The sequence below is a fragment of the Cloeon dipterum genome, chromosome 2 (assembly GCF_949628265.1).
Source record: "Cloeon dipterum chromosome 2, ieCloDipt1.1, whole genome shotgun sequence".
In the NCBI taxonomy this organism is placed as follows: domain Eukaryota; kingdom Metazoa; phylum Arthropoda; class Insecta; order Ephemeroptera; family Baetidae; genus Cloeon; species Cloeon dipterum.
Window position 1 is genome coordinate 22,280,030 of NC_088787.1, and position 22,916 is coordinate 22,302,945.

Here is a 22,916-nt window from a genome sequence, read left to right on the forward strand (position 1 = left end):
AAAAATTGGGAATCGTTTTGCATCATTTGGCCAAAGCCATATATTTAAATGACTTTAACGTTGAGGAAAAGAGCTATAACTTATTGATGCAGTACCGCCTCTTAAAAGATTGATGGTATTGATGGGCTTGAAAATTTCTTAACAGAGGGTTGCGTCGCAAGTGGAAACATTTGGAGACCTAATAACCACTAGATTTATTTTTGACTGCGCTTAGCTACCACCGAGTCCAATCCCATTGAACTGTTTCCCTCAGCATATTGGTATGAAAAAAATGGTCTGCTCCCTTGTGCAGTGTTTTGCAGACTTAGTACTTCTGATAAAGCTATTGAGGGATGTAAAACTGCTGTCCAAATACCAGAACGCACCAGAAAATAATTATCTAATTATTTTTTTCACTTTTGGCTACATTTCCAAATTAAAAACATTTCCAAATTCATAATTTCAGTAACCTAGATTTTAAAAAAATTCCACAAATGTTTATTTTTCATTTCTTTGAGGAAAACTTCACCGTTTCAAAGTGTACAGTTTTAATGGAAAAATATGAATGAGAACAGGCGTGTTTAAAATAATTCTTCAAGCATAGCCTGAAGCCCTTCCAGTGACAATTCAAAGAACGAATTCAACTGGAGCTCATTAATTGTTGCAAAGCTCTGTAAATAAACAGCAGAGAATCAGATAGAAACAGCAGGTAAAAAAGAGAAACCTGCTCGAGGGGAACTGAACTCGAAGATTGGATTTCGTACGAGCGAGCATTTTCGGGCTGTTTGCGTTTGTATTCAAGCATGCGTCCCGCCAGCCAAAATCTAATGAAATTCACCCTGCGAGCCAAACAATTAATAGTCCGTAAAATTTCAGGGCCAGGCGCCAAAAACTGTGGACGGCGAAACACAAAAAGCATTTTTATTGCAACGGACACAGAAACGGCTGCTTATTTTTTGCTCAATTTGTGTGCGAATTCGCTGCGTGCGCGGATCATCAATCAGCCGCGCGCGGTGCTCTATTGATGCAAGCGGCCTCATAAATATTCAGCGACGCCCGGATCTCACAATCAACCGACGCTCTGTTTTGTCACTCTGTCTGTCTTCTTTCCATTTCTAGTTAATTTGCATAAGCTTACTTAGGAAATCTGCGAGGCACTTAATGCGAAAGGTCTCGTCGTAAGTAAATGAATATGCATGATTTCGTTTAATTGAAAGTATTTGATTAAAAGTATATTGCTCTAAGATTTTAATTTTAATGATGAAACTAACCAAATTACGGATTTTATTGTTTGCTGGATACATTTTAAGATTTACCAAATGAAATTGAGAAATTTCAAATGAAAAAATCATTTTCCTTAAACGTCATCAAAAATTTAAACATATTCAAGACTTTGTTTTTATTCAATTCTAAACAAAAAAGTTCCACCAACACCACTTGAAATTCTGTATGTGCTCGTTTCGTGGGCAGAGTGCTATCCACTTCATTGCATCGTGTTTTCGCCCCAAAAAAGGACGATAAAGGAGGGCTTGGCTGCCATTTCGAATAAATTATTCATTGCTCGCAAGTGTTTTCCAGGATTTATTTTCACACACGCTCACCGGGCTGAAAACAAAATAAATTTTTGTGAAGAAAGGCTAGAGCAGAGAGCGACCTTTCCACCGCTGGCTGACTCTGCTTTATTTTTGCTGCTTTTTATTTTCCACGCGCGCACACGCCCTTTAATATCAACACCTCTCTCGCAGCCCTTTGCTGCGCAAACAACGGTTCCGAGAAAAATTTCCTCCGAGACCATTCACACAATCTGTGTTTACGTGTTTAGCAGCGGCAGAAGGGACGACCCTGATATATATCAACCTGGACCACCCGTTGGACGCGAGCGTTTTTTTTTCATTTATTCTAGCTCTCTCAACTGGACGTGAAAGGTAGAAGCCGCTGTGCTGTTTGCTGCTGCAATTAAAGAAAAATAAATATAAGCGAAGTCAGCAAGTGCTCCGCGGCCGGGGAGTCGGTTAATTAAACGAGTGGCTTGCGTGTCGGCGAAAATATATACGAGCGGGGATTAACCGCGGAAGGGCCAGAGGGAAAATTAATTATCAACTTTATTTGTGTTTGTAGGTTTGTTTGCCGCGCTGATTGATCAGATTTATGACGGCCTGCTCCTGGACATTTAACTGGTAATTGCTGCAATTATCAAATTATCAGCTTCTGATCCTTTATTTATCTCTCATCCGTCTATAAAATCAATTGTAAGGAATTGGCTGACGCAACAGACAATAAAACAACTATAAGTATGTTCAGGAAAGTAATTCAATGCAATCGAGCGTTGAATAAAACTAATTTTTAATATAGCTGCATACATTACACTAAACGTTTTTAACTCTGGAAATTAAAACCAGAAAATGCCTATATTTGTAATTAAAAGCAAAAATTATTCAATTCGTTTAAAATTAAGAATGATTTCATGCGATAAAATTGTACATAAAAATTTAAGATCCAAACTGCATTTTTGAATAAAGCTGTGTTGATTAAAACTTAAAAGATTATAAAGCAATTAAAAACGAAAATAAGCCTTATTAATTAGTATAAACAGACTGTTTTAGCTTAAGGCCAATTATGAGAGAACGGCCTCGAGTTGAATTTTCCTTCTCTTTTGTGGATATTTGTAGGTTGTAATTAAAACTGGACCACAATTGGCTGCAATGCCCCTTGAGCGTCCTTTCGGTCCTTTCATCACACAAAAAGCAGCCTGCTAATTACAAGTTTGGAGCTTTCAGGCCCCTTTAGAGAGGGGAAAGGCGCAATTTTGGCGCCCGTCAAAAAAAGTCTTTATTTGCTGTTTTTCCGCGGCACGTGTATTAAGGGTACACGGAAAAGCAGGAAGTTTACGTTTGAATCAACAAACGAACCCGAGAGAGCAAACAAAAGCAGAAAGCTTCTTTCTCTGTTCTACAACAGTGATTACACAAATAAAAGTCGGAGGAAAAATTCCAATTTATTACCGCGCGCCGCCGCCGAATACGCGCTATAAAAATGGCTTTCCTTTATTTCGTCTCAGCAAGCGCAGCGACGAGCTAGCAGCTAGCACTGCTGCTTTTATTAAACGTATAAAAACACATCAATTTAATGAAATCGTTATTTTCCAAGCAAGCAAGCGAGCGGGCAATCGCGTCCAGGCCATTTATTTTGGGAACTCTCTTTCCACCCGATGGGCCGTGCAATATCGTGTACACGCACGTGAAAATAAACTTACAAATAAATAAGCGAACGACAGAGCGAGGAGCACACACGAGTGTATCGATTTATTGCATCAGCATGAAGTGGCCTTTGCTCCCTCTGCATAATGAGCCGCGCTTTTTGTTCAGCGTCAAGTGCGGCATCAATCAGTGATTGAAAAAGCATAATAGCCTCGTGCAAAACGGCAGGTACACGAAAAAACAAACACAAATTAGCTCCGCTGCTCAAACTTTTCCCATTAAACTCGACTTAATTCACTTTCATCGCCGGAAAAGCCTGAAGATACAACACACAGCAGCTCGATGGATGCAATTCCGTCTGGAGTTAAGTAACTAGTTCTCGGCGCGTGCTTCAACTTCAGCTATACGCTTTTCCGAAAATTACTCTTGGAGAAGTATATAGTGCTATCAAATAAAGTGGATTGATTGGCTGCCGGAGCACGATGGACACAGAAGGAATTGCAAATCAGCAATGGGAATTCTGACAGGATAGCGTGAGAGATGTTCAATGGAAGGATTGAGTCGTTTGAGATGCATACTAAATAAGGGCAAATTTATTGCAATTCGGAGCCTTAAATGGAGCATGTGGCGTGAGTAATGTGTTCGCAGTCGCGATAAATCTGTCTGAGGAAATTGAATTGTATTATTCTTTATATGCATAGACACTTCAAAAACTAAGTGCACAACGATTGTGAAGCAAAAAGAACAACGCGTGTAAAACATTATGTAAATTATTCAATTGAGTTTTAATCAATTCAACTATTTAATTTAAGATCTGAGCTTCTTGTTATTTCTCTGGAAATGCATTACATTTTATGGTAATTCGGATTTCTTCTTTAAAGACGAATATGCTGTGCGATTTTGGAATGAACTCAGCTAACTTTTAGCGCTTTAACCTTTATATAATAAATTGTAATTACATTTTTGATACTGAAAATTTTCAATTTATCTCCCAAAAGAGGAAATTATTAAGTCAAATCCAGATTGTAGAGTTGGAAAATTTTTTGATTGTTTTAGATGAATGTTGATTGGAAAAATAGGGCATTCAAAAAGAGACTTTTCCAAAAGCCCAATTTATGTTAACCACTTTTTGTAGATCCACTACAAAAATGAAAAATGTACTGAAAAAGGTATCTTAATGTAATCGAATCAACAGGCCAAGTTTCTGAAAAACAGGGCAAACCCTCAACAGAAAGGAGGTTAATGTAGTCATGCAGTTTTGAGCTCTTTTAGACGCTCAGATGTTAGAAGGCCTCGCCAGAGGTATAACTTGTACCGTTTTCAGTCAACTTGTACAATTCTGAATGGTCCATTGGAAACTCATAAGTGTAATAGTTCAAGAGTTTTTTAAAAATTGTAAGATTTGTGCTCATTCAGCGCCATCAATCAAAAAATTCCCTTGCCCTGCTGCTCTGCAAAAATCTTGATCGAAAAAGACTGATAGTGTAAGAAAATCACTGTCCATTCATAACAAAAAACAACTCGATTGGCGGAAACTTTGTTTAACCGTAATATAAATAAAAACCCTTCAATAGCGGTGAAGAGGAAGAATCGCGATTCAGTTAGCAGCAGCTGCTGCATCCGAATTGAAGAATTGAATGCTCGGGCGCCTCTCTCATTAGAAGTCTAAACAAAGAGTGACTCGCCAAGAATGCTTTGTAATGTAGCCGGACGTGCCGGAGCAGCATTATCGCCGAATTTACATCATTTAGCGCCGGACAAAAGAGAGAAATAACCATTTATTTGTTATCGGAGCGTGTTACGTGCTGTATCTCTCCACCGCGCTCGATTGAATTTCAAAAACGCGTTTGAAAAAAGACGAGGGGGACGCCGAGAGTGACAACTAAATAACTAACCAACAACGGAAACAATCGCGCAGCTCTGTCTGTCAGAGACGAAAGACAAACATTTGTTCGGGCTCTCAGACGCTCTAATTTGAATGTAACCAGCAACCCCTTTGGCCAACCAACGAACCGGCGTAGTGGAAAAAAACCGACACGCCGCATAAATTACAGAGTGTGCGCGGTGTAATTAAAAGCAACCGCGGCCAGGCCCGGACTGCGCGCACAACGGCATTTTTTTCGCCCACAGCCGAACAAAGGCGCCGGGGAGTCGCGCATCGAATTCAGATAAAAGCGATTCTGATCGCACCTTTGCGGACGCGCGCCGTGATGGATCTCAAGACAAGTGATTCCACTGAAATGGAGAAACGTGGGAAGAAGAAGAAACAGATTTCAGCGGTTGCGAATGTTTCTAATTTGTTAGAAGACAAGAGCAATGCCAAAAATTGCTGCATTTCTTATATTTCCAGGAAATCTGACAAAAGGTTAGTAGGTCAATTTGTCAAATTTTATCACATTCATAGGCAGTCATTTTTTCCAGGGGTGTTCTTTGAGTGTTTCCACGAGCAAGAGAGATTTGATATGGTAATACAATTTTTCTAATTTTTTTAGGGCACGTACCATCCTGATTTTTGTTTGGTACGTTGTTAGGGTGCTATAGAGGGGTCAAAATAACCAATTTTACCGAAAAATAATGTACTTTCTCCGAAATATCGATGTGAAATTTGGATAACCAGGCCTCACACAATCAGCGTTAAAAAAATGAGAATGATTTTTGGTGTTCGAGTGATAGGATCATTAAGATTTGTGCTAAATTAATTAATGATTTTATTAAACGCACATGCGTGCAACAATTTTAAATCTACACAAGTTATCTATTTTTACATATTTTTTAAGCTTCCCTCGGAGTTAATTTTCTTGCCGCGTATACGTTTGAATATGATATTTTTCACATTTCTCGCCACAGAAATTTGTGCTAAAAGATGCCCATTTAAACAGCTTACAAGTTTCAGTTTAAACAACACTTAGTAACTTTGACAGTTTACAATAGTCCGAAATTGGTTCTTGCCAAATTTAATAATTTTCTTGCAACTTCTATAAAATGTTAGTGAAGTGAGGTGGCTGACCTGCTATGATTCGCAGTTAAAAAAATTGGGGCAACAAAAGGCCTTGCGGAGCACAAGAAACATTATCGGCCGCGCAGCAAAATAACTTAATACGCAGCGGCAGCCGTCGCGGACTCAATGAAGGCAAATTCGACGGAAAATTGCATAATGTGCCATCGTCACGGTCGTTACGATTTCGCCGCCGCTGCCTGGGGAGCCTAGACGTGGCAAAAAGCAACGCGTCCAGGATGTGTGCAAAAAGCTGCGCCGCCTGCGATATACACTTCTATGTGTGTGTTCATCAGCGCGGACAAAATGAATGACACTTGTTGTTCTTATTAGGCGACGCGCGGCACACAGGCATCAACGGAAGCCGCCACCGCCGCTGCCGCCACCCGAATTCAATTCGTGGAATAATAATCTCGCCGACTTCATTTATCATATTCGCGAATTCCAGCAACACAGTTTCTTTTGGCGCCGCGGCTTCTACATTTTCTCAGCGTCTGAAAAATCATGGGAATGGACCAAATCAGGCTTGCCAGGAGAGAGAGAGAGAGAGAGAGAGAGAGAGAGAGAGAGAGAGAGAGAGAGAGAGAGAGAGAGAGAGAGAGAGAGAGAGAGAAATCTCAGAAAAATTATTCATTCTTTTTATTCACTTTATGAGAAAATTTTTTGGGGTATTGTAATATCAGTTTAAGATATTAATATTCAGACATAGATCAACCATTCTAAATCTAAAAAATGATTGAATAAAAAATTGCTTTGTACTTTAAATATATTTTTATTGCATAAAGGTAACAACTTTAAGTACAAATAACGAACATATTGATACTCATATCCTATTTAAAACTAATCCAGAAAGTTGTGAAACGCCAGCAATTTTTTTATCAAAGTTGGAATTCTGCCATTTTAAAAATAAACACATGTTCGTATGACACGTTTGCTTTGGTTTCTATCATCTCCTCTGCCTAAATCCAGGCAATTATTGCTATTGGAAAAATATTATTTGAAAGCTGTGCTCGCTTTTATCATTTCTGTTGCACAAGATTTTCTTAGATCCTATTATTCAAGTCCATGTTTTGTGACAAGTTCAGCTAATTATTTTGATTTTCTCAAAATGGAGTAATTTGAGGTCACTGTGAAGGACTAGTCAGCTGCCGACAATATTTATTTTAGGGGTTTCCAAGGGAAACTTTTTTTTTTGGTCCAAAATATTTTGTAAACAATTGAAATGAATGAAACAATTAAATTCAGACCAAAATGTTTGAATTCAAAGCATTATATTGTTGTTTATTCTCACACTAGGTAAATACATTCATGTTATTAAAAAGTCGTCAAAATTGATTGTTATAGACTACAAAAGATTGGCCTACAAGAAAATCGGTAAAACATTTCAGTGTTATCTATTGAGCTGTGCGACTCTAGCAGATTTCAATTGAGCACCGAAAAGCCAGTCCAGCCATTAAACGGATGCCGCAGAACTGCTTCTTTCCCAACGACAATTTTGAGGGCCGCCGCAGTTCCAGAAAGTAATAATTGCTTCCCCATCCGCTGGGAGGGCAGAGAGAAAAGTGGCGTCGAAAAAGTTACGGCACATATCAGCAAGATTTTTTGCGCCGCATTGACACGCGCGTTTACGACACTTTCGAAACTTGCGTTTCTCGTCTCTGGGCCAAGATGATTTACGGTGTGCAGTCCGTGTCTAACCAAAATAGTTCAAGACGCCAACAACGCGAGAAAGAGCCGCGAACACACACACACACACATATAAATTAGGGTGGTTGTCGTCAGGTGACGGCATTCATCATCATTAAAGATAAATATTTTTTCTGCTCAGCATAGCAGCACAAGAAGAGACTCGAAAGAGTCAGTGCGTGTATGAACTTGATAAAAAAGAAACACGCACCGCGAGAAAGACATATCTATTTGTTAGGGGGGACTTTGTGCGCATTTCAGGTTCTTATTTATTAGGCCCAGCCGCGGCGATGACAAACGGCTTCCTCTCCGCTCTGGCTCGCTCACACAACACCACACAGCACCCAGAATTATTTTCACAATGAATGCAATCTGTTTATTTGGGTGTATTAATCGTGCCCGCTCGTTCTCTCTCTCTCTCTCTCTCTCTCTCTCTCTCTCTCTCTCTCTCTCTCTACGCAATTCACACACACACGACGCCACTGGAACAGGAGAGAGAGAAAACGGCGAAATGGTAAATTATGTGCTCCGTTGATTACGGGGAGAGATAATTTGGGGAGATTTATTTTCTCCCTGTGTTGCAAAAAGTCGCGTAGAGAGATTTATTTTCGGTTAGAGGTAAGATTTTGCTCGTTAGAGCGACGAAAAAAATGCTAATTCATCTAGATTTTGTTTCCTTTTACAAGAAATTTTTAATGATAAACATAATAAACTTTCATCCATTGTGCTATAAGAAATACCTCATTTCGCCCAGCACTAAATTCTCAAAGAAAGAGTATATTTGCGTTAAAAGGCGTTAGCCTTTTTTCTTTTTAATTTTTAAGGAGATAATCTTGATTAAAACACTATAGTTGACATTTTTTAAAGTAAGAAAGCTACAAAGCGTTAATAGTTTAATTGAATTATCAAGCATAGATGTTATTCCTGCCATTTAATAGATCTGGCACTACGAACAGCAGTTCTCGTGTGAGTCTATATATGTTAATTAACTCCAAACTACCAACTGGGCTGCCATTCTCAAGAGCCACTAAAATTTCCAATGAAATAAGGTACTTCACATGGGTAGTGCAGATAGACCAGAATATTATTTCTTTTTTAAGCAACAAAATTTTTCACGATTTGCCTATTAGTGGTTTTCAGTGAAGTCATATTTAATTAATGAACGAAATGTAAACAAAACAACAATTTTGGTAGTTTTCTTCGACCTGGTCTTCCTATGAAAAGTCTCAATATGGTTTAAATTGAGGAATTGAAAAAATAAAGAAACACATACACGCCAGTTTTTGAAATTTAAATTGACTGCATGGCTCTATACTGTGCGGAAAAAATTCAGTATGGTCAACTAATATTGAAAATTCTGAGAGAAAAAAATTAAACAACCACGTTATCTTTCTGCAAAGCGGCTGTTTTGGCCCCGCAGCCTCATCAGCAGTACTTGCAACCTCCAAAACAAAAGCAGAACAATATGGTCTGCCTTATGTTTCGATTTTCCTTTTAGCAAAAATTTGAGCTGTCGTGAGCAACGAGTCTGCTTTTCCTGTTAATTTACATTCAGGTTGGTTGTGTGGTCGCGAATGGCCGATTTTTGCAACGTGAAAATAAATCCGCGAAATCCGTGCTCACGTTGGGCAGCTCCGCGACACACAGAGGTATAATTATTAAGCTAAGCCTCTTAAAAAAAAACTAATTCTGACTGGAGCGCGCGCGGAGAGAAACCTCTTTACTATTTACTACGGTGACCTTTTTCAAGCAACAAAACACGAGGCGTCTCATTTCTTGCGCCACAGCCCGTTTTTTGCACTTTTATTTATTTATTTTGCAGTGTGCTCGACGAAAAAGGAAATATATATAAAATATAGTATGCGTGGTCGTAAGTCAAAAGCAGAATCTTTCCTCCTCTCAAGTGCAGGCAAACATCATAATACTGTGCGCTCTTTCGGCACGTTCCACACTCGCGTACTTAAGGCTTTATTGTAATAAAGGCGATTTATTCCACTCCGGGCAGCTCCATTAGTGCGTGTATTTATTAAATTGTCATGCTTTTTCTCTCCCACAGCAAGGCTCATTATACATATTGAATTACTCCGCTCTTTTTCGTGCACATCGCTTTTTCTCTGCTCTTTTTTTGCGGCTTGGGAGGACGCTGGGGGAGGCCGTCGTCATTCGATATATAAATTTATACGAAACAACTCGCAGCTAGTGTCTCGCTGAATGTATGTACGTCGTGTCCCGCTTGTTTTCTTTTTTTTCTCCGTTTGTTTCATCCGCACGGTGCGCTCTTAAATCCCAACTGCAAGGAGAAAGAGGGCTCCGCGACAATCTCACTTTTGTGTTTACAACTCGGCCAGCCCTTTGACATGAGACATTAATTTTTTTCTCTCTATATATGCTTTTTCTCTTTGAGCAGAACCGAGAGCTAGACTCCGTGCTCTGCTCTAGCAGCTGCAGAATATAGACATACATGTGTCCCATTCGCGAGGCGAATGACAATCTGGGGGTGTGAAAAATGACTGGATACTTGTGGACGTAAATCGAACGCTGAGTTGGCCGATCAGAATCGAGCTTGTTTTGACTTTTGAGTAGAGGAGATTCTAATTTAGCTTCATTGTTACAAGCCGGAATGGTGTTTCAAATGAGCGAAATGAACAAATTTGTGAGAGGAGGAGACAATATTCCAATCGCTGTCATGTGCGAGACATTCAAACATTTTCCAGCTTGTCCCAAGAAAAATCTAGACAAAATAATAATTCATGTTGTCTATCATCTTGTCATGCCAATTTAGAGTTAAATATGATAGGGAAAGATTAAAAATTTGTAGTATTAAAATTCTTGCAAAATATTGATAATTTATTGATAGCATGAATAGCAAGGTGTTTAGTTAATTTTTTTCTAAAGTGATAAAGAGGTATAAATAAATGGATATATTTCAAATAATTTCCAATCATGAAAATTAAAGTCAAACAAATTTTAACGACAAATGGAATCAGATTCAATAAATTAAAATAATCTAACTTTTAACCGCCAAACCGTAATTTAAAAGCTTTGCTAGTGTCCGTTCCACTGTTTGTCACGACCCCAGATTCTGGATCCGTACCTTTAGATTTACGCAACGCGCGCGTACACAGCTTCCACAGAGGCCTGTTAGTCTTAATTCATTCGCTGGGAATGCGTGCGAGCTAGTGTATTTGTTTCTGGGTCCATTCCTGTGGTTCGATTGCTCCGCGAGACAAGGAGTGCGCCCGTGATAAATAATGGGACATCTGTGAAATAGTCTCGTGAATAGAAAAGCTGCTGCCGGCATTGAGATCGCATCTTCTCTTACACTCCTCGGAGCACTTCATTGCGACCACGGTACATAATGATTTTTACTGCCGCGGACTCTCCCGTGTGTGCGTTTCCCTCTATCACACACTCACACACAAGCACTGCAACCAAATTTGGTGTCATTAATCAATCTGGCAAACGACTTATGGCCGCGGGATCATGGTTTGTCCCTGAGCCGACACGAGTGTGATCATGTGGAATTTGGATTTGAATGTAGTCCATAATGCTGCACTAGACAGCTGATTTCTAGGAATTTTTAACACCGTAAAAGGATGATTAATTTACCGTGAAAACATTTCTGGACGAAATTACACAGAAAGTTATTGCTTAATTTGAATCATTGGCCAAGTAACAAAATAATTAGAAAAACAAAAACTTAATTACTCAAACGTATTTCAGGAAAATGAATTTCAGTCTAATGTAAATACGCTAAAAGTATACAGTTAAGACTTGACTCTCCTTTCAGCCTAAAAAAACAATAAGTTACGACGTTAAGGATTCCATTTTTACTAAAATTAACAGGTGGATCAGAATAGATCAACAATAAGTTCCAGGGTGCATTTTTGTCTCTTGATTTAATTACTTTCATTCGGTGGGGTGTTGATATGAGATTGTAGTGAAGTTATACTGTAAGAATTTTTAATTCCACTTCTATTATTAAAAACGTTATTAATTTCTCTATTTCAAATAACTTAATATTCTTTACACTAATAACAATAAAAAATATTCTGCCATACAATGTACATGAATAAAGAAACAGATTATATATATATATACACTTTTTATAAATTAAATAATTTAAAGTTTAATAAATACGTTGTTAGAATTAAACAAAAATTGTATATTTGTTCAATTTTAAACATTAATCTCTTTCATTTTCAATCTTACTGTGCAAGATGAAACAGTTAATAGGTAATTTTAACTAACTCAACGTGTTGTGATCACCTTTAAGGCGAATAATTGCATGTTAGATTGGAATGAACCCAGGGTTATTCCTTTAGCGTTCCTAGCAATTCAAAATTTATTTTGACATAAATTACAGGGAAGTGATAAATTTTCAAATTGTAAATAAGCTCTGAATCTTTGTGAGCCACAGAACAGTTTGATAAGAATCCGATTTAATACTCAATTTACAATAGAGACGAAACAAGGATTTTCTTTGATTGAGTGGCATCGGAATTCCTTTGTTTACCAAGGCTATAAAATTAGTGTCCACCTAACAAGCGCCACAATCGGAAATTCAATCTTCTCGCATCCGCAGCCCTTTACACAAACCAAAAACAGATGCACGAGAGGCGAAAATTAGATTGTTATTCTAAACAACTGCTGCCGGAATATTTGTCGCAGAAAGTGTTGACAAGAGACAGATCTGAAATTCAAATATTAAAAACAAACAACGCGGCATTTTCGCCAATTAGACTGTGAGGGCAGTGAATATGAAAAATGAGTGCCGTGGCCGCGGCGAGAAAGAGAGATATTATCCATTTAACAAGCGGAGAAAGAAACTTGACAACCATTATAGAGGCGTATCCGATGCAGCGCCGGAGAATTCATCATCTCTGCTTCTTCATGATGCTATGGGGAAGAAGAAGTGCCGTTTATAATGAGAGCGATTAAAGACAAAACAGTGTTCTGCGCGGGGAGGAGCAGCGTTTAATTGGCGGCGGCCAGCGATGCCTATCGCCCCGTAATAAAAAGCTAATTTATGTAGCCGAAGGGGTTGTCTCTCACCGTCCCACCACGCAGCTCGCACAACAATTCGGGGAGGCACCGCGCCGCGCGTATTTTCAGAGCAGCGTGCGTTGTAAAATATTTCTCTGAGCAAGCGAACGCATCAATTTGTTTTTCTCACCTTCGAGCCCATGGTTTATTGCACGCGGCTCTTTATGGCGTCGAAATTGAAGAGCGCGGCAGCTGAGTGATGAAAAGCTCGTTTCCCTCGCCAAGGGAGGTGGAAAACAGTTGGCGCCGCGTGCAATCTTTCGCAGTAAAAGCGTCTCGCTAACGACTCGTGACTAACCAAATTGTAGATTTCCTTATTTGCATGGGTTCACTGGTTATTATTTACAACTCATTCGATTCTGATTATCATGCACGTCTGTATTTGTATATGATTAATTTTTCTGGATCAAAATTTTATTCCCTTGAATTTCGTATTAGACTGATTTGATTTAACTTAAGGTACAAAAGAAAATGTATATTTTCTTGATGATGATTAGAAAAGTCCAAATCAATCTATGATAATGTTATAAGCTTGAACTAAAATTTAGAAGTTATTTTCATTTAAATATTTGCTTATGAAAGAAGGCAGCATTTTCTTTATATTCTGGAATGAATTTGGCTTCCATTCAACAATTTTTTTTTATCAAGACATGATGAAGGAAAGATTTAATACGCATAACTCATTCTGACGAAGAGTTTTTACATATTTTAGAGTAAATTTGAAATATCCCAACAATTTTGACCATAATTCAACAAAACTGAATTTGAAAATATACGTGTTCTACTACTTCTTCTTGTTTTTGAGTTACGGGGCTGTTGAAAACTATGGATTGCTTGGAATTTTTAGCAGACAAAGGTTCCCATTGATAACTTTTGATTTTTTTTTATAAATCTCCTTTTTGAAACGCAATAAATCGTGTTGTCAATTTTCCAAGCAACTTTAAATTTAACATATTTCTAAAATAAAATAAAAATTGAAAATACATTATAATTATCTATCCTTAGTGTATTTCTCCTTAAATTAGCTCACAAAGAAAACACGTTTTTTGCCCCAACCCAATCAAGTAATCACAATTCACCTCTTCCAAACGCGCAGTTCTCTTTCGCACGTCCCTCGCCGTAATCGTCGCTCTTTATTATTCGGCGTCCAAAATTGAAGAGCACGCGGCAGCGCGGGGCGATAAAAGCGACCACGTGAGCTGTGTATTTGCACACATTTCGCTGCAAATTACAGGCTCCGCTATGGTCGAATTAATGCCAAACATACATGGCGCGGCGCGGTTATTCTCGGTGCCAAGTCGATTACTATCATCTCTGCATGCTTGACCTCGCGCCTTATTACTTACTTATTAACAATTGAGTCTGCAAGTGTGAAAAAATAATCGGTCCCGCGTCGAGCAGAACGCTCGTTTCGTATGAAATAATGTGCGAAAACACACACAAGCCAAGTCAATTCGAAAATAAAATAACGTTTTCTGACCGAGCAGCGGCGGCTGCGGCGGCAAACGTGCGCTGCTGGGAGCAGCTCGCCGGGAAAATGATTGTAAAATTTATCACCTGAAGGCGTCTCTGGACGGCTGAAAAAATTTACAACTCAATAATATGGTTGGGGGTGATGGAAATACCGAGAGTGGGCCAGACAACCGCAGACTTGAAGCATGAAATAAAATCGTTTCTTGTAAATGATCGTCCGAAAATGTGCCAAGAGGATTGAGATTTTTTCTGACAACAAGTGTTTTTTATGAGAATGAGGCAAATGCAAAAATACATTTAAAAAATTTTTAACTTGCTTATGTTAAAGTTTCATTTAGCATGGTGTCATGCCTTTACGAGCAAATTACATTAAAAAATAATATACTTTTCAAACAGTGAACTTTTCTTGAAGTCGTGTTGTATGATTGGTTTTGATAAATAATATAGGAAGATGAACAATAGAAGCCGTGCACTGTCAATTAACTTAACATTCATTTTCAATATCTGCAACAACTAGGAAGATCTAGATATCGTTATAACTGTTATATTTAAAATGATCTCGATATCTCGATTTATGCAAAATAATATAGTTTGGTTGCTGAACCAATCCAATCAAATTAGGCCTCTGAATTTGGCGTGTGCAGCCTCTGGCGGCGTGCTAGCTCTCTGGAGGGTGGACAAAGCAAACTACGCAGCGTTTCAGCCTGCTAGGTCAATGAGTATCGAATTGGAATTGAATTACTTCGCAAGCTGACAAGCCAGTCTCTTGCAATTGCAATAAATACTAAATCCTACAAATACTGTCTCGATTAAAGGCAAATATATTTCAAGCCATCGTGAACAATAACTCATGAACTATATATCCCATAATGAAACCAGAGACTCAGAATTTGTGAAAGCATGGCGATGTCGCAGCGCGCGGAGAGGAGATTAAATCACCAGCGCATCTCCACCCAATTTTTTGTCCCAGCGGAGCAGCAGTAAATTAATGACACGAAGCAGACGCTGCGCTAATAATTTGGTATACAAGATCGTTAGTTAAAACGTATAATATGCAGCGTGAGTGAGTGTACGCGGCGCGCAGGGCAGGGGACGTCTTGTGCGTGTGTTTTCGGTTCGCTCCCTCGCGGTGCTCTCCATCACCGCTAATATCTTTCAGATGCATTCCTTCCACAGCCAGCCAGTCACAAGGGCACTATAAATTTAATTACGTTAGCGTGTTGATGCCTCTTGATGGATGTACACCCTCTGCACCAGCAGCGCAGCACCAGCAGCCTGAGATATATGTATTTATAAATAAAATTTGTTTTCATCCGGTGATGAGTCTTTTAGTGGGAAAATATTATCCTAATGCGCTCTCGGCTGCCGAGGATTTGTGTTTGTCTTGTCGAGGGCGTTTTTATTGAAGTGTCCGCGCGCATCAAACTTTCGTCCGTGCGTTTACGAGATTTATCCAACACTGTTTATTTGTTTTATAACGTGTGTACGTGAAAAAAGACAGAGACTCCGCCCGAAAGCGGACTCGATTGAGTATTATTAGAGTTTGTTTGCGCTTTTTGTCTGTTTGATCAGTGACTGAAGAGAAATTCTTAGATTAATTAGCATGGGCGTCAAGCTTTCATGCAGACGACTCGTTTGCTCAGGTGCCACCGAGATGCTATTAAAAAGCAATAAAATCGAATATTAAACAGGTACAACAAGAACGAAGACAATTTTAAAATATGATATATTGGTATTTTTCGCCATCGACATTAAAATGTGCCAAAATTAAAATTATGAAGCAGGCTGAGAATCAATTCAATTAGTTATTAGTAAATTCCCCGCCGTGAGCTCAAACTGGTTCGTTGATCTTGGCAAGGTTAAATTCAAGAATGAAAGTTAAGGCTTGAAACGACAGGAAAACGACTTAAATCTGCAGCCGTCAGCTTTATTGTTTCATTTCTTGTTGAGTTTTGATTTTTGACTGCGTCAATTAACATAAAATCCCCGCAGCTCAGCGTCCGGCTTTGATATGCGTCTCAAAATGAGTTGAATGAGCCCCTTGAACGCGTCACGCAAGCCCAATATTTATCTTGCCACAATCAATTTTCGATCACGGAGTGTTTAGAGCCTTCTCCAAAGGTGTTTATTTGTCAACCCATGTCAATGAACCCCGGCAGTCAGTTTTATCAGCGATATCCATCGAGGAAAATCATTAGCCTTCGTCACCTCGTGGCAATATTCCATGAGGGCGAGATGAAATAGTGCATGCCAAAACGTGCTGGAGGGCTAAAAACGAACTAGACGATCCTCTCTATTCAACGTTGGCCGCGACAAAAGGTGTGAATTACCTCGGCTTTGTGTGTGCCCAGCCGGCCTTTGCATTTCTCTGCGCGCGAGCCCCGGCGTAATAACAAAATACAAAGATTAACTTTTTTTAAAAAGGCATCCCGGCCATAATTCCAGCGCGTTTTGTCGCATCTTCCTGGGGGGTCGAAAATAATATAACATTACGCTCGCTCTCAGGGGAGAAAACTTTTCCCACCGCAGCCCCTGCGGAGGGAAGATATATGCATTTTTCATCAGGAATTTCCGCATTTAATTTTTATCCTAGTCGAGAAAAGATCATCTCGTTTTATTCAATTTACCCTGGCCGGAGAGCGGTATTTTTTGTCTGAAATTGTACCGGCTGACGTGTTTGGTTGCAAATGAATTATAATCCTAGCCGCGGTGTTGGACATTAATCATTCTTTCTAAACACTCCGGAAAAAGGAGAATAGCTCTCCGACGAAATTTGCATAATGTAAAATATTGTTTTCGCTCGGACAATGGGGAGTGAATCACTCCCTTTCGACGTGTCACAAGTTTGAATGAGCTGCAGCGAAAGGAATTCGTCCCCCGCGCCTCATTAGCCCCTGCAGGATGTGGCGACCGAATTTTTATTTTAGAAAACAGTCCTTGAGAAGGTCCAATCCACTATAAAAGCCAAGAAACTAACTAACGCAGTGGTGAATATTCTTGCAGAGATTGAAAGAACTTAAGGTCTATTAAAAGTTCATAAATGCAAATTTATTTTGAAGGGCCGAGTTCAAAAAGCATTTGATTGCATGAACAAAGACCACCAAGAGGATGCTTTTGTACACAGTGCTAATTTTATAGAAAATATAACAGTAAAACGCTCCTTAAACGATGCGTCGTTTTCTTTTACTGCAAATGAAAATTTAACATCAAATGGCAAGGACACTTTTATTATAACATTAGTCCAGGCATGTCAAGAAATATTAAATTTAAGTGCACCTATTTTGTTTAAATTAACAACTGTCAAGTCGACTTTCTTTGTTGTAATCATACTTTTTGTAGTTTCTCGTTTTTATTTCTAGTTATTTTCCGTTGGAAGCTTTTTACAGTTAAATGTTGAAATCATATCTTGTTTGATTTTTTTTCTATAATTTAACTATATACGAGAGCGTTTCAAGCGTTTTGAGTGAATCATTGCGAGAAGTATTTAACTGGATGGTGTCACTGGAGAACCCTTTTTAAAAAATGATTTATTTTACTGCCATTTTATTTCCCGTCGCGTGTTATTAAAATACCAGCACGTTGCGAAAATTGCTTATGCAGAGCGTCGGTACAAGAGTGTCGCGCGCGTCTTTTTCGCACAAGCACTCAATTAAGCTGAGCGCGCGGTGTTTTATTGAAATTCAAATCAGATTGCCCACATGAGAGAGTGCCCAGCAAATTGCTTCATTAGTTCGCAGCTCTGTCTTTCCTTTCTCCATAGTGCGCGACGGGGAGAAAATACGCACTCTCGTAAACCAACAGGCACTCAAAATCGGGCAATTTAACTTGCAAATAAAGACACGAGACCAAACTAGAGAACTAGAGAGAGAATTAAAGCAGAAGGCGCTGGGAAATATAAATTGCGAATAAACTAGACTCATATTATTTGTGTCGCTGGGTCCGCAGGAAATTCTTCTGTGTAGGTGTTGAAGACAGACACGAGCGTGGACTAACGGTCGTCACCATAACATTACTTCAGCTTTAAGTTATGGCATCTCATAATTTTTGAAGATTTTTGTGAAAAATATGATTTATTTTGTAATGGAAATTAAATTTAGATTCATCTTCAATTGGCCATGATGGCAAAAATTTTATGTTATTGAAACCCCAGAAATAATATTCTGAATTATGGTTCGAAAATGAATCAACGCACAAAACCAGACTGCTCTGAAATAGTGTGCTCCGAACTAAAAGTGGTCTCGACGTGCACCTCTCTCAGCGATTCCAATTCCAACCGGGAGACTTCTATCCGCGCGCAAAAAGCACGGCCAGAGGGTATGATATGCTAAAGTCTGCTCGCTCGCTATTTTGAAAGTGAAAAAGCTGAGCAAATCCAGCCCAGGATCAACGCAGCCAAAACGATGTGCCGCCTGATCAAAAGATCTCTTCGTCCTGTTTCCTGCTGCCGCCTCCTCGGCTCTGCGCGACGCGAAATTCTCTCAACTTGAGCCGACACAGGGATAAAAAATATACTGAGAAAGTAAGAAGAAGCGCACGCGAAAGAGCGGAGAAGTCGTTCAAAAGCTGCTGCAACAAGAGAGGATGTCTTGGTAGAGAGTGTCTCTCATCCTTTTTTCCTCTAGGATTAATCTCTCCTGTCCAATTCATAAATTCGTACATTGAAAAAGATAAAATAAAATTTAAAATGGCAAATTTAGAAATCGACTGAATGAAACTGTTTTTTGAGAGGTCAAAAATTTTAATTAGCTTGTCAAATTGAATGGCAAAAATTATTAAAAAAAAAATGCAGAAGTTGCGGTGTTTAGGATTGCTGGAATTTTGGAATGAGAGGATGTTAAATGACAATTTTCTGAAAAGCAACAAAGACTGAGTCAATAATAGTTGCCCATTAATTGCGCTGATATATTATTAATTTAGTTTGCATAATACTATTAATGTTTTAAAAATTAAATTTGAAACTTATTTTAATCTTTTTAATCAATTTTTTCTATATAACAATTTCTTTTTATATTGCATTTCTTCTAATTAATTTAATTTCCCAATGATAAGGTTCTTACATTAAGTAAAATATATTTAATGTAAATATATATTTAAAATTTATAATATTTCAACACATTCATCATTGCTCCAAATATTGCATCGTTTTAAAACTCGTTCCACATAATGGTGTAGCATTATAACGTTCCAAGCAATGAATAAAAATTAAAAATGTGAAATTGAACTATGGGAATTGTAGCTTATAAATCAAAAGATTGAATGGAAACTCTTCACATCACATTGTATTTAATTTCAACGTTTGACGAATCCCATTCGTAAAATATACTTTAATATACTTATTTTGAACTGATGTGTCCTTGATGTCAGCGAGGAAAAGGTTGAAATTTATTTTCCGAAACGTTGAATGACTTAATTACTAAACATACAACGAGCTTTGCATTAGCAATTGTTTATGTTGCTTTAGTGTGTTGTAGTATTCGTGACGGAGCGGAGCAAAGTACCAATGTGCCAAGTTGTAATTCCTGATAATCTAGTGGTCATTTCCCTAATGGAAGGCTGCCGCGCGCGGTGTAATTACCCTCCCTGCGCGCGAGAATAAAAAGATTCGCGGCCGATCATATTGGCAAGATTAACGAGGCATCTCGCCATAAATTAGGCTGCTTACAGATTTTTATCGCGAAACACGCATGGCTCCATTCGGAAACGTGTTCTACTCGCAGTTTTCTCGCCGCCGTGCGCAGTAAATATAAGCCTACGTCTACAAATAATACCGACTGGTGGGTAATGTGCTCGAAATGAGCCGCGCCGCCGATTCGAGTTTCGTATTTTATTTTTTAGCCTCGCGGGGAAGTGCGTGAGGATCACTTACCGAAAGAGGAGCACAGCACGAGCAGCACCACAAACACAATCTGCAGCTTGATTGCCATCACTTACTTCACTCTTCGGCACGGCTCCACAGCTGCTGAAAGAAAATATTCAACAAATCAGTCTCGACGCGGAAAACTGTCTACAGAGAGAATTTCCATTTATGCACTCTCCGTAAAAAAGTGAAAATCCACGTCCTCCGTTTGGAGGACATGTCTGTGTAGAGAGCAAACCAATATTTGCTCTCGGGGAATCCTTTTTATTTTGCATAAGCGAAAAATGGCTCACCTTAGACAATGCTAAACGGTTGCTCTATTTATAGGAAAGCCGCTCAATCTTTCATGGACTTGTGAAGATTTTTGATCGACACTGTTATTTGTAAATATCCTCATTAATTATATCCTAAAACGTCATGGAACATGGGACACGAACAAAACGTTTTTAGTCATTGAAACGTGAAACCGACGAGGTTATTTTTGTATAAAAAAGAGGTTTTTTCTAAGTAAGAAAGGAAAATCCACCTGGTGATTGAGATCTTTCTTGGTAACAAAAAGCAGCTTTGTGCTGTTTTGCTTCGTCTCAGGTTTCATTTTTGGCGCCTTTTTCTTCTAATTAATCGCATTTTTTTGCATGAATGAACTCAAGCAGTCCGTCACGCAGGAGCAAATTTAATAATTTTCAATACCTTAAGTAATGCTACAATTCTAACTCGATTTGATGTTCAAATAAAAACAATATTTAATATCTGATCTTTTTTTATTTTCTTAGTTTTTTTGTGCTAATTATGACTATACGATTTCAAAAATGGTTCCTATCACTTGACTCACATTCTTTGTTAATTTATTCTTGAATTAAGGGAATTTAGCACTCAGCAAAAAAATGAATTTGTTTTCTACCTGTGGAAATAGCTTATTTAAAATATTGATCAATATCATTTGAACATTGTGCACCTGCGTAGTAAATAGATGTTACTCAAGTATGTCAGCAAAACAGTTGTATTCCATGTTTAAAATCAAAGTGAATAGTAAATGAATGCTTTCAAATTGCTCAGTTCTCTGCAAACTGTAACATTGTTTATGCGTTTTCAGCGGACGAGTGTGTCGGTAAAGCGCGGCGTCAAACCGAACGTTTAATGCAAATTCAGTCGAGCGCTCTCTCGATAGAGTGATTTTGTGCGATTCAGAGAGCAAACCACACACGCACACGCAGATTCATCAATTTGCTTGATTAACATCAACAAAACGAGCAGAGAGCAGCAAACGTGCCGACCAAACGAAAATCAGTGTGCTGCGCTCGCCGCTTTGCCTCTTTTTCTCGCTCTCGGCGCCGACCTCTCATCCGATCTTTTGTTTGTTTTTCATTTGCATGCACGCATAATCGATTTCCCGCACTATAAATACCACGAAATAAAATTGTTTGGGCGAAAACTGCTCGAATGTGTGCATGCCTCGTCAGGTTTCAAGAGTCCCGGATTTCATCTATCAGTTTGTAATTCGCACAATATGGCAAAAAGTTCAAAAAAAGTGATGCGGGATTTTTGGAAAATATAATTATGATATATTTTTTGCTTGAAATCATGAAAATCCTGAATTGTAGCTGAATTGTGCTATAAACTTAGCTTACTTAGCTTTTACGATATTAGATGAATTTTTCATTATATAAAATCCAGACTCACATCAAAACTAAATTAAGGTTGTAAAAATAATTGATGAGATGATCTGAATTTGATAGGTTAAAAACGCTTTAATGAATAAAGTCGATCTTCTAAAGGTTCCTTTTATTTCCTCTAATAGATTTCGATACCATTCGTGCAAGAACTGGTTTTTCTGGACTAAAATCATTAAAAATAGAAAGAGAACTACCGCCCAACATTAGTTCGGCTGTGAAAGAGCCACGGCGACTAATTGTAAGAACGGAGTGAACTTTATCGCGCGTAACTCTTCCATCTGCCGACCGTTTTAAAAACATTAAAAATAGATGCCAGAGGAGCGCGTCGAATTACGTTCAAGTGCAAAAATCAACGCCACTCGTCCTTGCCGCCCTCTTGTTCTATTTAATTACATTGGGAATGGCACTAAAAGTAAATCGTAAAATCACAGCGCGTCTATACTTTTACCAGTTTTCGCTCAGCTCGTCTGTTTTTGGTCACTGTTGTGTGGAAAGCTAATATTATTTATGCTCGGCCGGCCAATTGCGTAGGCGAAATTTCAACGCGAGGGCAGCCAAGTATTTCTGAAGCCATTCATCAATAAAATCGGCTGCGCTCTCATGAAGAGTCGAACCTCATTTGCATTCGGCTGACGCATTTACGCGTGTTTTTCGGAGCGAATAATTATTTTTGGCAGCAGAGTCGCGCAACGATCGGCCTTATTTGTTTATGACATTCCACTTTGCCATGTTATTGCACGCGTAAATTTTTATTAGCTCCATATTTTGTTATCTGTTTTGTCTCGTTTCCAACGCGCGGAGACAGAAAAAACTTTTAAAGATCCTACAAGAGAGTAAAACCGGAACAGCATTTGAAAGGAAGTTCCCCAAGGAATGAAAGCGGATTTCGAGCTCTTGGGGATCCTCACTCGGGGACAAAAATCAGATTAATTTAGATCTAGAAGAGAAATTCTTTCAAATACGAGTTTCCTCGAAACAAACCAAGAGAGCATAAATTATCAGCGGATCTT

General features: G+C 38.7%; 1 protein-coding gene across 3 annotated transcripts in view; it reads right to left on the bottom strand.

Annotated features, from left to right (window-relative positions):
• Positions 1-22,916, bottom strand: part of LOC135936565 (extracellular matrix organizing protein FRAS1-like) — a 103,740-nt gene that overhangs the window by 27,322 nt on the left and 53,502 nt on the right. For 2 of the 3 annotated variants that reach the window (XM_065479427.1, XM_065479425.1), the window contains exon 2: positions 20,243-20,332. In XM_065479427.1, coding sequence (XP_065335499.1) covers positions 20,243-20,300 — 58 coding nt within the window. In that variant the 5' untranslated portion in view covers positions 20,301-20,332. Of the gene's footprint in view, positions 1-20,242; positions 20,336-22,916 lie in introns of all 3 variants that reach the window. The other variant, XM_065479426.1, reaches the window with a different exon arrangement.